Raw genomic sequence first — 14,286 nt, 5'->3', positions numbered from 1 at the left:
CTGCCACCTATGGGGTCACACAGAGTTGGACACGACTGAAGGGACTTAGCAGCAGCAGCAGCAAGCTCAGATAAGGAGATGGCACCACCCTTATGGCAGAAAGTGAAGAGGAACTACAGAGCCTCTTGATGAAAGGGAAAGAGGAGAGTGAAAAAGCTGGATTAAAACACAACATTCAAAAAACTAAGGTCATGTCATGCCTATCACTTCATGGCAAATAGATGGGGAAACAACGGAAACAGTGTCAGACTTTATTTTGCTGGGCTTCAAAATCACTGCAGATGGTAACTGCAACCATGAAATTAAAAGACGCTTGCACCTTTGAAGAAGAGCTATGACCAACCTAGACAGCATATAAAAAGGTAGAGACATCACTTTGCAGAGACAAAAGTCAGCATTGTCAAAGCTATGGTTTTTCCAGTAGTCATGTACAGATGTGAGAGCTGGACCATAAAAAAAGCTTAGACTCAAAGAATTGATGCCTTTGAACTGTGGTGTTGGAGAAGACTGTTGCAGAAGACTGTTAAGAGTCCCTTGGGCTGCAAGGAGATCAAACTGATCAATCCTAAAGGAAATCAGTCCTGAATATTCATTGGAAGAATTGATGCTGAAGCTGAAGCTCCAATACTTTGGCCACCTGATGTGAAAAACTGACTCATTGGAAAACATCCTGATGCTGGGAAAGATTGAAGGCAGGAGGAGAAGGGGATGCCAGAGGATGAGATGGCTGGATGGCATCACTGACTTGATGGACGTGAGTTTGAGCAAGCTCCAGGAGTTGGTGATGGACAGAGAAGTCTGGCGTGCTGTAGTCCATGAGGTCACAGAGTCAGACACGACAGTCACTGAACTGAACTGAGGCAAAAGGTAATTTATTAGAGGGCTATTGGGATCTCACAGAACATAGGCAGGCTATATTATCAGACTTAGAACAAATGAGAACTAAGAGACCTCCAGAGGACAAGGAAGCAGGAAGAAGAAGGAAATCACAGCAAGCACCTCTGATCAAGGCCCTGTGACTCCATGAATAAACACCATACATATAAAATCACTCAATTTCTTGCTTTCTGCTCTAAGCCTAAAGCATCATATTGCTCAAACCTAGGTCTCATGTCCACACACTGGCGACACCTTGGCAGTGAGAGAAAGATCTGGTTCCTTTAGATTCCACCTAGATTTAATAGTTTTACTCTTTCATCATGCTATATACATTGTGGGCATGTATGTGTGTTCAGGGGAGGGGCATCTACCAAAGGAAACAGGCATTCTACAGTGAGAGAAGTAAAAATATTGCCCCCAACGAAGTGTAAAGAAAAAACACCCCTATTATCTCTGTGACCATCACAATTAGTTGTTTCTGAGTGCTAAAAGTGAAATACATATAGTCATAATTCCCACAAGCTGGTATTAAGAAATAGGAGCAATAAAGAACAAAATTTGCAATTCTATTCATGAAATAATAATAATGGCTTTCATTTTTTTTTGTTTTGCTTTTTTATTTTTTTTTATTTTTTTATTTTTTTATTTTTTATTTTATTTTTTTTAATAATGGCTTTCAAAGATCATTTACAAGTCAAACAAGAAAGATGGGCTCGCTTGCTAAGCACTTTACCTAACTGACTAAATACAGTTGACTAAATGCACCTGAATTCATGTAAAATTTCTGGTTATTTCAGACAACCTAGCTACAACCACCCTCGAAAGAGGAAAATCTATGGCTACTGTAGATATGCAAAAAAGTATGTCTTAGGCTTTCAAGATGATTTCAGAAGTGTAGGACCCAATGGAATGATAACTGGATGGAATGTACACAGCTTCCCAAGGTTACCACCATCTGTCAAAGGGAATAATTTTTCGTATTTGGATACATAAATTCCAATGCTTTTGACAAGAGATCAAAACATAAAACACTCCAATTCCACCTTGCTCTTGAACTAAAAGTGTTATAAATTCTACTTATGAATATAAAATTAATAATTAAAATTACTATTTAAAATTGAGAGTACAGAAAACAAGCATTGAAGAAAGAGTCAGGATTTCAGAGCATTTGAGAGACCTATGGATCTATCACACAGGCCAACTAAACAGAGAAACAGAAGAGCCTTGAAACTGCGGGAGAGTCTCCACCCTCTACAACTCCTAACATAGTCCAGTGCTAATGACAGGGCTCTTCCTCAAAGCTCCTTATCATGTGTGCCATGGATGATGTTCTACTGTGCACTTGAAAAGGGGCACTGCATCCTGTAATGATCCATGAGCGTAAGAAAATGCTTATTTACCGAGATCATATCAAATGACATATGCAGCTATGTTCCTCCCTTCTACTCTGAGCTTAAACATCTTTATGTGTGACACTTCCCCATAGGCTACAAAGACCAGGTTAGGCGTGTCTCCTATATGTCCCTACAGTGTCATGGCACTTACACCGCTGGATAAGGCACCAGACTGTTTTACTCTCTGTGTCCATCCTTCGGGCAGAAATGATGTTCTCTGTGTCACTCCACAGCACCAGCACAGGTAGGCACTCTGAAAATACTTATGCAATAAACGCATGAATGTTTCCTTGTAAAAGTCAAACTCACACTTGATCCCACAATATTTTTTCCCTCCTATTTATCAAAACTAGATATAAAGAAGCAAGAGCACAATAAGGATCTTATTCAAATGGACTTACTTTGACATTCACATTAATTTAGAATCAATATCATCTTTTAGGGGCAAGACTAGAGGATAACAGGCCACCCGTATTTTTTAATTATGAAAACAAGACATGTGTTCAATGGATACAGTGAGGTGGGTCCCATGGTGAGTCCACTTTCACTCGGTAGGGCTTGACAGCTAGCACTAAATCTTTCCAAGGGTTTCAGTTTCATGTGGCCTCCTTTAGCCCCAGGAGTTTTTAACAGTACACATTTTCCACATGTAATTAAGTAATGGAGAGTGAGTTGTTATACATGACATTTAATTTTCGATAGTGGGGGAAGGTATGACAAGAGCTGCAGGCGAGATCATTAATCTCCTTGGATCCTTGCACTGCCAAATACAGCAATTCATTCTTCATCATATTAATACCCTGCTTCTCCTGTACTGAAATTGGAGTGCTTGTGTAGAGGAGATCGTATGGAACAGGAAATCTCAGAGTCGAATGTGTGGTACATAGTAAGCACCCACAGTGTAATATGCACCTAGATGATCTAGAGTAGAATCACTGAGTACACCACAGCCCAGATGTGCCGCTGGGCACAATCACATGATTACAGTATCGTCCAAAATCTAATAATGCGGGGAAAAAAGGGCAAAAGTGATTATGTAACTAAGTCGTGTTTGAAGGTGAAGGTGTTAGTCACTCAGTCATGTCCGAAATCTTTGTGACCCCCATGGACTATAGCCTGCTGGGCTCCTCTGTCCATGGAATTCTCTAGGCAAGAAAATAGGAGTGGGTAGCCATTCTCTTCTTCAGGAGACCTTCCCGACCCAAGGGTGGAACCCAGGTCTCCTGCATTTGCAGGCGGATTCTTTACCATCTGAGCCTCCAGGGAAGCCCATGTCATGTACACACAGCAGCAACTTGCTCATTTTCCCTGATGACTCACAGACCCACTTTTTGAATTATAGATCAATTAGTATATGAACAAAGGCAAGTGTTACAACAAGGACATGATTGCACAAACGTATATCGCTACAGACTAAAAGCCCTAGTTAATTAAAATGTTACCTGCGGCATATTTTCACACCTTCCTGTGATTATTTTACTGCTACTCATTCTCCTAAACCTGTAGCCAGTTCCCATTCTTATCTCCCTTGTCAATAAATTTGAAAAAGAGTTACTCAGGTATAAAAGCCAAAATTTTCTGTATATTGGAAATGCACAGGGAATCAGCAGTTTCAACAAAGGAAGGAAATACTGCCATATAGAAGCAATAATCAAAGAAATACAGTTTATAAAGATTGGTTTTTAAAGTAACATTATATAACACAAGGGCTTCTCAGGTAGTACTGGCGGTAATGAATCCGCCTGCTGATGCAGGAGGTGTTAAGAGATGCAGGTTCATTTCCTGGGTTGGGAAGATCCCCTGGAGAAGGAAAATAGCAACCCACTCCCGTATTCTTGCCTGGAGAATTCCATGGACAGACAAGCCTGCAGCCATGGGCTACCGTCCGTGGGTTCACAGAGAGTCGGACATGACTGAAGTGACTCAGCACACATATAACACAAAGCAAGTTATGCCATTTTAAAGAAAAGTATAATTGCATCTGTTGTACTGAGATGATTTAAGTGCTAACCTCTTGAAACTTGGTAACAAATCAGCACTTAATTGTTTCAGGATTTGGTTCCAAAATAGGCAAAACTATTCTTGTGACAATAGTCTGAAGGAGGTAATACATAGGCAGAGGTTGAAAGATGTCTCTAAATGAGGCATGAATTAGTCAATCAGCCCAAAGAAGCAAGGATGCCATATTGCTTAGCACATAAATGCACAGGTTACCACACATGAATAGGACACCAATCTGCCAAGCTACCCCTAGTAGTCATGTACACAGCTAATGAACAATAAAATTTTTTCATTTAGATTTTCTTTCTTAACTCCTCAAGTGCTTTGAATTCTGGCCCTATTTAATATTACTTAGTAAAATTTACTATATTATATTGACATGAGGATTCATTCATGTTAATTAGGTTTCTCTTTGTACATTCCTCAATTAATGAGCACTCTACTCCTTGTTAGAATATCAGGTCATCATTAAAAATAGAAGACAACAGAGAAGCAGCAGCAGCAGCAGTCTAGCAACAGCAGACAGGAAACTAAAAAGGGCATTTTAGGTAGGCTGTGTCCTCATGTCTTATTCTAACATTTACTAGAGATGGTTGTATATAATGTCTGTAGCCATCTCTTCCAGTGCTTAACCATTATGATGTTAATTAGAGTATTCTTAAACTGTGAATGTGATTCACTCAAAAAATAGTCAAGATTCTGGAATTTAAAAATGTATATATGAGAAGTGGTTCTTTTTTTCCCTCCCCTTTCTTTCACCCTACTACTTTCCTTCTCTTTTACCTCATCCTGTCCCCCTCCCACATTTTTTGCCATCATCACCACCATCTTCATCTCTATAGCAGCCATATATGTTGAGTCCATATTTCCAGGCAATTTACATGTACTAATACATTAGACAATTTATGAAATAGCTCAGGAAACTGACCAAGCTCAAACAGCTGTGGTATCATGAGTAAATTTCAAGCCCAGCCTGAGTGAATTGATGGTTTCTTTTTATAATCACTAAGCCTGAGAGTTCAGTTTTGCTTTAGAAAAGAACTGATCACTTTAGATAAGAGTTCTTAGTCAAATGATTAGTTCCTTCCCTATAGAAACTGAATCATTAATTAATTAATAAAGCGCTGGCATGCAAATTACTAGATATGTATCTATCGCATCAAACAAAAGCTATGAGCAGAGGAACATCTTTCTTGCTTCAATTCAAGCTCCTTTTCCTTTAGACAGTCTAAAAGTAGATACAACAATAGATTGTTCAGAATCATGCCCATGTTATTTTTCTCCTTACAAAAGAAGATACAGAAAATCTTAAGTTGGGGAGAGGGACTAAACTATAAGGAGTTTTATAAAACTAACTTACTATGATTGGTGCATTTGGAGAATATATGATCTGGATTGCTCAGTAAGAGTTGAAAGGAAATTTTATTCTATAAAGCTTCCTGAAGCCCCACTATGTGCTAGATACAGTAATTTAATGACCATGCAAGAAAGGTTCATAATTAGATGATGTATTCTTATTGTACCTGATGATGTATTCTGATTGATATTTGTAAATTGCTTAAAATCATGTCTAGTAAATAAGTATTCAGGAGCATCCTCAATCACACTTACACCATTAACTGCTGAGCAAATTTTTTCCTTGATGCTGATCCCTTCTGAACAGTCCAAAATTGAAACTACCAGATACTAAATTAATGGGAGTTTATTACTGTTATTAAAATTTTACTCAGCTTTCTCTTCTGTCTTCTAAATAACTTCAAATCATTTAATCTTTCTTTCTCGAAGCAGGGAGTTCTATTTCCCAACTACTTAATTGCATTAAATGATTTCCTTTGGATCCTATTCAATTCTCTTTTTGCTCCCTTTAAAATGGGATGAGTCAGCATGAGTATAAAGGCCCCACAGATGACAAAGACATAACAATAATATTAATCAGTAATAACATCCCTTGTGGCAGTGGCCACAAAGTGCCAAGCCCTGATGTGCAGACAATCTTGAATGCTACGTAACATCTCATGTGATCCTTACACAGCTTTAAACCAAGTTTTCAAGCTTAAATGGCTTCAACTCTTTACTTGCATGGACTTCTATTGATGGACACTTTAAATTTTTGAGTCGCTGATCTTTTCTCAAATCTGTTCATGTTTCCATCATCTAACTAAATTTGTAGCGTCTGGCAATAGGAAGGGTCAAGGGACTGGTGTCTAACAGAACTTAAAGGTTAGTAAACCAAAGGAGACTGTCATTACACAAATGGGGAGGAGGAAGGTTTCTCCCCCTAGATACAGGAGCAACAAACCCTGGAAATCCAGAAAGTGCTAATGAACAGGATAAAAGGTCATTGCTGTTCCTGCTAAGGTGCTTCAGTTGTGTCCAACTCTGTGCGACCCCATAGATGGCTCTGCTGTCCCTGGGATTCTCCAGGCAAGAACACTGGAGTGGGTTGCCATTTCCTTCTCCAACGTATGAAAGTGAAGAGTGAAAGTGAAATCACAAGGTCATGTCTGACTCTTCATGACCTCATGGACTGCAGCCTACCAGGCTCCTCCATTCATGGGATTTTCCAGGCAAGAGTACTGGAGTGGGGTGCCATTAATGTAGGACTTTTTCAGGAGCAAAGCAGCTATGCCTGTGAGGCTGAAGTGATGGCATGGAAGGAATATTTCAATCATCTACACTAGTGTCCAAAACTGGGAATAAACAACCTCTTAATCCCAGCTGTCTCCTGGGAACGGATGGGTCTCACTAAAAAGTAACTACTGAGAAGAGGAAGCGTAATATTAATCATCGCCATCATAAGGACAGGTAGCATTTCTTCAAGCCTTTGCTCTCTCCTTAACACTGTGTTATTTCTAATTTTCAAAATACCACAATGAATGAGGTAAGTGCTTTATAATCCCCAGTTTATAGATAGTAACTGAGGCCCCAAAGGCAATGAAACAGAGTGATAGTTAACATACAGTTACATCCTCTAAAAATAATTTGGATTTATCTGTCATTTCAGTAATGGACTCAAACCTCATTCCATGTCTGATGGAGCAATGATGGCTCCCACCAACAAGGGGTCTCAATTCCAACTCACTTATACCAAAAGGGCTCAGTCTGATGGCAGATAAGGTGTGAGCAAATGTGGAGCCCCAAATGGACCACACGACTCCAGACAGTAGAACTCACATCTTCTCCCCTCTGTGTTTCCCAACTGCCCTCTTAACATGAAGCTCCTAAAACTTCCCTGGATTCTTTTTTTTCTTCCTGCGTATTTTTTGATGAAGGCATTAATGAGATAGCAAACGTAGCAAATGTACCAACTGATGGTGATGCGAGGATGACAACCTAGAATGTTCTATCATATTTAAAAAGAGGATAATCAGATCAAGAAAGAATTTTTCAAAATAGAAATACAAATATAAGCCTCAACTACCAGTTCTATCATGCGAACTGTGCATAACAAGAACCCCTCAGAATCAAAGCAATCTACACTTTTCTTGGGCTTCCATGGTGGCTCAGATGGTGAAGAATCTGCCTGCAGTGCAGGAGACCCAGGTTTGATCCCTGCATTGGGAAGATCTCCTGGAAAAGGGAATGGCTACCCACTCTAGTATTCTTGCCTGGAGCAGAGGAACCTGGAAGGTTACAGTCCACGGTGTCACAAAGAGTTAGACACAGGACTTAGCACACGGACTTTTCTTAAAGTGACAGTTACAAAAGGAAAAATATTTTTAGAGCACAGTGATAGTTTTAAACAAACAAAAGATAAAATAGTATTACATATTTTATGTATAAGATAAAATAATAACATCTCCAGAAGAGATTTTGAGTTTTAGGAAACCAGACATATCTTTCTTACCTGATGAAAACCAGCTTGACCTTTGGCGGGGCAGTCTTAATAATGGCAGATGCATTTTGGTGACTTCTTCCATATAGAATCTGATTGTTTATCTGTGGTGAAAAAAATAAAATGCACTTGTGAAACTATAATATATATATTTCATGTATATATATATATAAACATATATATGTGTTTATATACATGTATAAATGTATACATTTATATATATGTATACATATGTATAAACATTTGTATGTATACATATGTATAAATGTATACATGTATATATATATACATGTATATAAGTATATGTGCATATACTTGGAATTAAACAATAAAGTTCCTTCATTTTTAAGTGGGTAGATGTAGGACTCTTTAATGCCAAAAATCTTGACATTCTTCATAGTACAGATTCAAAAACTAATTCTAACCAGCTACTAAAATCTCTTAAATTCAGAATTTTTGGCCTTTTGGCTAAACTTGAGAGTAGTAGTTGAGCTAGATGCAAAAACTTTGTGATAGATATTTCATTTCCTACAGCTTTTCCAGACTCCTAAGAAACGCAGAAAACAGACCAAACTGTGGTATTCATCAGAGCTCTGGAGGGCCCATTAAACATGATTCTATAAACGTGTCAAGGTTATTACATAGCATAAATTGTGTAACTCCAGAGGATGTAAATATTACATTCCCATTTTAAGTCAAGTATTAGATCAATTGCACAGAATATTTTACAGGACCCAATGAATGAGACATCTGCTCTTATCCAAGATGAGGTGGGATTTTTAAACTTCACTGAATTCATCTAAATACTATCTGAAAACATTTATATTTTAAATTTCTTCACTCCAGATTTTCCCATTGCTAAGCTATGATGACAGCTACAATCAATCTTTTATTTTATTTCAACCATTTGATAATAGCTCACACACTTCTGGCTTTTTCTCTCTTGTCTCTTCAATAAGTAGCTGGTGATCTATGTCATATTGTCTCTATTTAACTGAGGCCTTGATACCTTCTACTATTTAAGGGATAGTATAGCATACTATATAAGGGATGGTAAAAAAGGGATTTATGCTTTCTGTAATTAGCATTTAATTAGCCTGTCCTGGATGCCGCTGAACTGTTACACTTGAAGACACTTGGAAAAGGTCTCATTTTTGTTATAACAGCTGTTGTGATAAAGTATACAGAAATTAACATTTCAAAGGATGGAATGAAGATATAATATTTTTAACTACATGAACTGAAGCTCATCCATCACCTCAAAGTGGTAAAGCTGGGCTTCATATGAAAGGCTGTTACAAAGACTGAACTTGAACCACTGCTTCATTACGTCTCTCATTTTGTCAGCTTTTATTCGTCACCAAGATAATCAGCTTCCCAGAAAACTACTGATCACACCGTCATTTCTCTGTGTCTCAGTTTCCTCTTTAAAACAAATCTAAGCATCTATTACATAAAAATATTGTGAGAATTAAATGAGATCATGTCTTTAAATTTTATTTATAGTAATCTTGGAGTGAAAAAGTTGGCTTAAAGCTCAACATTCAGAAAACGAAGATCATGGCATCTGGTTCCATCACTTCATGGAAAATAGATGGGGAAACAGTGGAAACAATGAGAGACTTTATTTGGGGGGGCTCCAAAATCACTCCAGATGGTGATGGCAGCCATGAAATTTAAAGATGCTTACTCCTTGGAAGGAAAGCTATGACCAACCTAGACAGCATATTCAAAAGAAGAGACATTACTTTGCCAACAAAGGTCCATCTAGTCGAGGCTATGGTTTTTCCAGTAGTCATGTATGGATGTGAGAGTTGGACTATAAAGAAAGCTGAGCGCTGAAGAATTGATGCTTTTGAACTGTGGTATTGGAGAAGACTCTTGAGAGTCTCTTGGACTGCAAGGAGATCCAATCAGTCAGTTCTAAAGGAAATCAGTCCTGAATATTCATTGGAAGGACTGATGCTAAAGCTGAAACTTCAACACTTTGGCCACCTGATGCAAAGAGCTGACTCATTTGAAAAGACCCTGATGGTGGGAAAGATTGAGGGCAGGAGGAGAAGGGGATGACAGAGGATGAGATGGCTGGATGGCATCACCAACTCAATGGACATGAGTTTGGGTAGGCTCTGGGAGTTGGTGTTGGTCAGGAAGGGCTGGCATGCTGCAGCTCACAGAATCACAAAGAGTCGGACACAACTGCGTGACTGAACTGAACTGATACCCAAAGAGTTTTTAACTTTTAAGCATTAAAACTACTCACCTTTTCTGTTAAAGTGAAAGTTGCTCAGTAGTGTCCTACTCTTTGCAACCCCGTGGAGTATACAGTCCAACCCAGGCATCAAACCCAGGTGTTCCCACATTGTAGTCAGATTCTTTACCAGCTGAGCCACAGGGGAAGCCCAAGAATACTGAAGTGGGTAGCCTATCCCTTCTGAAGCGGATCTTCCTGACCCAGGAATCAAACCAGGATATCCTGTACTATAGGTGGATTCTTTACCAACTGAGCTACCAGGGATTAAGGTTTCTGTCTTTTTCATATGACATATCTTTAAAAATACCCAATCTCTGTATGGTACTCTGATGATGGATACATGCCATCATGGTGACTTAGTGGTAAAGAATTTGTCTGCCAACGCTGGAAATGCAGGAGATATAGGTTTGATCCCCAGGTCAGGAAGATCCCTGAAGGAGGAAATGGCTACGCACTCTAGTATTCTTGCCAGGATAATCCCATGGAGAGAGGAGCCTGGTGGGCAACAGTCTACAGGATTAAAGAGAGTAGGACACAACTGAACGACTGAGCACGCAGCATATAGTACATACAGGGGCTTCCCTGGTGGCTCCGTGGTAAAGAATCCGCCTGCCAATGCAGGAGCCTCAAGTTTGATCCCTGGTTCAGGAAGATCCCCTGGAGAAGGAAATGGCAACCTGCTCCAATATTCTTGCCTGGGAAATCCCACGGACAGAGGAGCCTGGCGAGCTATCGTCCATGGGGGTCACAAAAGAGTTGGACGTGACTTAGCAGCCAAACAACAACAACATAGAATGTACAATGCCCAGAGTGAGCGCTAATGTAAACTATGAACTCTGAGTGATAACAATGGGTCAATGTAGGTTCATCAGTTGTAATGTATGCACCACTCCAGAAGGGGATATTGATAATGAGGGAAGCTGTGCATGTGTAGGGGAAAGGGTTACACAGGACATCTCTTTAATCTTCCTCTCAATTTGTCTGCTCTGAAAAAATAAAAAATAAAAAATTTTTGAGTGCCCACCATCCATATAATATATTTTCTCCTAATACTTTCATGGTTTTATTTTTCTTATATTTACATCTTCTTACCTAACTTAGCTATTAGAAAAATAAATAAGTCATGTAGTCATTAGCAGTAATATGAGAAAGCATGGTTAATGACATAAAAAAATATCCAAAATATATTAAGTGACAAAGCCTGGCTACAACATAGTATGTCTAGCATGATCATCTTTTTTGCTAACTGTATTTTTTAATCTCTTTAATGGATAGTGAACTGAAAATAAGAAAGTTTAAATCACAATTTTAAATTGAGATGATGCATGGAATATGCTTGACCAGTGCCTGGCACTCTTCCCCACTGTGTCTGTAGTCTGCTTTCAGAAAGTGTTTCCTAAACCATGACCTATGCAACATTCCTGTCTTTGAACTCTGTGGCCTGTGTGTGTGCTCAGTTGCTAAGTTATATCCAACTTTTTGTGGCCTCGTGGACTGTAGCCCACCAGGCTCCTCTGCCTATGAGATTTCCCAGCGAGAATATTGGTATGGGTTGCCATTTCCTTCTCCAAGGGATCTTCAAGACCCTTTATCACCGAGCCACCAGAGAAGCCCAAATTCTATGGCACTAGGTTTAAAAATGTTTCTCTTATTACACTTGTACTGCACCCACATGGTAAAGCCAGCCTCTGTCAGGTAGACAGCATCAGTGCAGGCACACGACAGTAACTGAGGGTAAGAACCTGCAACCTCCTCTATGTATTCCCCAGCTTTCACACATAGCTTGCATACAGTGGCGGCTCAACGAGGAGGCACTGAATCACAGATCCCTGAGTAAAAGGAATACTTCCATTACTCAACTGCTAGTATGCTGTCTCTGAGGTGGGCTCTAACCTTCAACACAATTGACGTTTAAGAAAAAAAAAAGTTGTTTTTTTTTTTTTTTAATTAACAAAAACTTGAGCAAATAGAAAATTGAGCTGTTTCATGTTTATGGATATGCCCTTTTTTTTTAGTTGCGATTCTCCATTTTGATAGAATAGAACTCATGGCACTATTATTCTAAGAAGGAAAAATCACAGCCCAAACGAAGGAACCAAGTCATTAATTTTAATGTACCTAAGCGTAAATCTGAAGCTGTATGTCTTTCATGGTGCTGTTTCTGAATATTCAGAGGTCCTGGCAGTAGAACAGCAAGGCAGCTGGCTTGCTGGCGATGTTTTTCCAGTGCCAGCAACTGTGGCATTTACTGCTAAGCCAGCTGCTCCCTGCCAATGTTCAGGGACCTCTGGAGAGACTCTGCTACTGAGTGGAAAACTGGGAACAGAATGGGAAACTGAAGATAGAGTGAAACTTGATTTTACAGGATTAAATGTAAAAGGAAAATGCAGATCTTTGGATAAAAAACTCCAAGACAAAGCCTCTTTTCTGGCTTCACAAATTACACATTAGCAGTCCTCTGAGTTTCAGGAGAGGAAGATCTCTTTTGTGTTCTCTAGATCTCATTGTTTAGAAAGCAACTTCACTATGTAAATAAAAGGTATACAGCTTCCAACAACATAAGTGACCTTTATATTTCTTTATTTCTAAGGAAACACATTCCAGAGAAAATTCAATAAGTAATTAGAAAGAATATGATGCATTTTATGCAAATTAACTTTAGGTTGTCACTTACCCTATTTCTGAGAAGCTGCTGTTTTCTGTTGTTTAAACAATAGATAAAGGGCATCTTCCAAGTATAGCGTAGACAGGAAAGAAAGCATTTTACACCTCCTGGAAGGTTTTCAGGTTAATTCTAATTATCAATAGCTATCAGTCATTGAGTGCTTACTCTGTGCCAAACACTGCAAAGCTCTTGATGCACAGGTTCGCAGTTAAATCTTAGAAGGGCTAGGTGTTATGTACTTTCACCAGATGATGAAACTGGCATCCAAGAGCTTGAATTAAATATTAGTTGAAAACCCTGTATTCTTAAGGCACACCTAGAGGTCATATCATCTGTATGGTGCACATAAAACTCAGCTGATTTCTAAAGTCATCTTTGTAAAGGTTATCTATTAAATAAACTCTGCGCTGGACACCTACCATCTTAGGTCCTGGAATTTTGATATACACAAGTTAGAATTGAATCTGCCTGCCAATGCAGGGGATGCAGGTTCAATCCTTGTGTCAGGAAGATCCCCTGGAGGAGGAAATAGCAACCCCCTCCAGTATTCTTACCTGGAGAATCCCATGGACAGAGATTGATGGGATATAGTCCATGGGGGCGCAGAGAGTTGGACAAGACAGCAAACATGTGATACAGCACAACACAAGTCAGAATCAAGCATTTTATCACAGTGTATGAAGGTAAGGCCTGGAAACTCTGTTAGGCTTTTGAAATCCCTAATGCAGTATGTAGTTCCGTACATACTGTACGGACTGTACCTTTCTTCTTGTGTAAACAAGCTGCACCCTGAAGAGTAGTATATGCTTACTACAACTTTTTCATTACAGAAATGATGATTATAGAAACATTATAATAGAAACATGTAACAATTATATAGCATTTCATTATAGAAACATTGATCACCTTTTAAACTTTTTTCTAACCCAAGCCAAAGAAAAACAATTAAAATATTTCATCTTTTCAGAATGTAAGTGATCATTCAGATTATCTAGAAATTGGAAAAAATATTATTTTCCATTTATTTCCAGTAAACTAAGAACTAGAGAAACTCAGTGCTTTCCCAAAGTTTCTCCTTTAAAGAGTGACTCAATGATATATGGAAAGAATAATAAATTATTTGGATATATCTTTATCTTTGATACTATCTAATAATGGTAGAAAGAACTCTCCTTAGTACTGACTTGGTATTCCAACTCCCTCTAAATAATCTATTTATTATGTTAAAATCTGAGATGCACAACTCTTCCATTCAAGG

At 38.8% G+C, this 14,286-nt stretch overlaps 1 protein-coding gene across 15 annotated transcripts in view; it reads right to left on the bottom strand.

Annotated features, from left to right (window-relative positions):
• The window catches only part of PATJ (PATJ crumbs cell polarity complex component), a 390,464-nt gene that overhangs the window by 139,031 nt on the left and 237,147 nt on the right, over positions 1-14,286 (bottom strand). For all 15 annotated transcript variants that reach the window (XM_060410212.1, XM_060410237.1, XM_060410189.1 and 12 more), the window contains one exon: positions 8,122-8,213. In XM_060410212.1, coding sequence (XP_060266195.1) covers positions 8,122-8,213 — 92 coding nt within the window. The remainder of the gene's footprint in view (positions 1-8,121; positions 8,214-14,286) is intronic.

The sequence above is a fragment of the Ovis aries genome, chromosome 1 (assembly GCF_016772045.2).
Source record: "Ovis aries strain OAR_USU_Benz2616 breed Rambouillet chromosome 1, ARS-UI_Ramb_v3.0, whole genome shotgun sequence".
NCBI classification, from domain to species: Eukaryota; Metazoa; Chordata; class Mammalia; order Artiodactyla; family Bovidae; genus Ovis; species Ovis aries.
The sequence above is the reverse complement of the archived record's forward strand: the minus strand, read 5'-3'. Positions and strand labels throughout refer to the sequence as shown.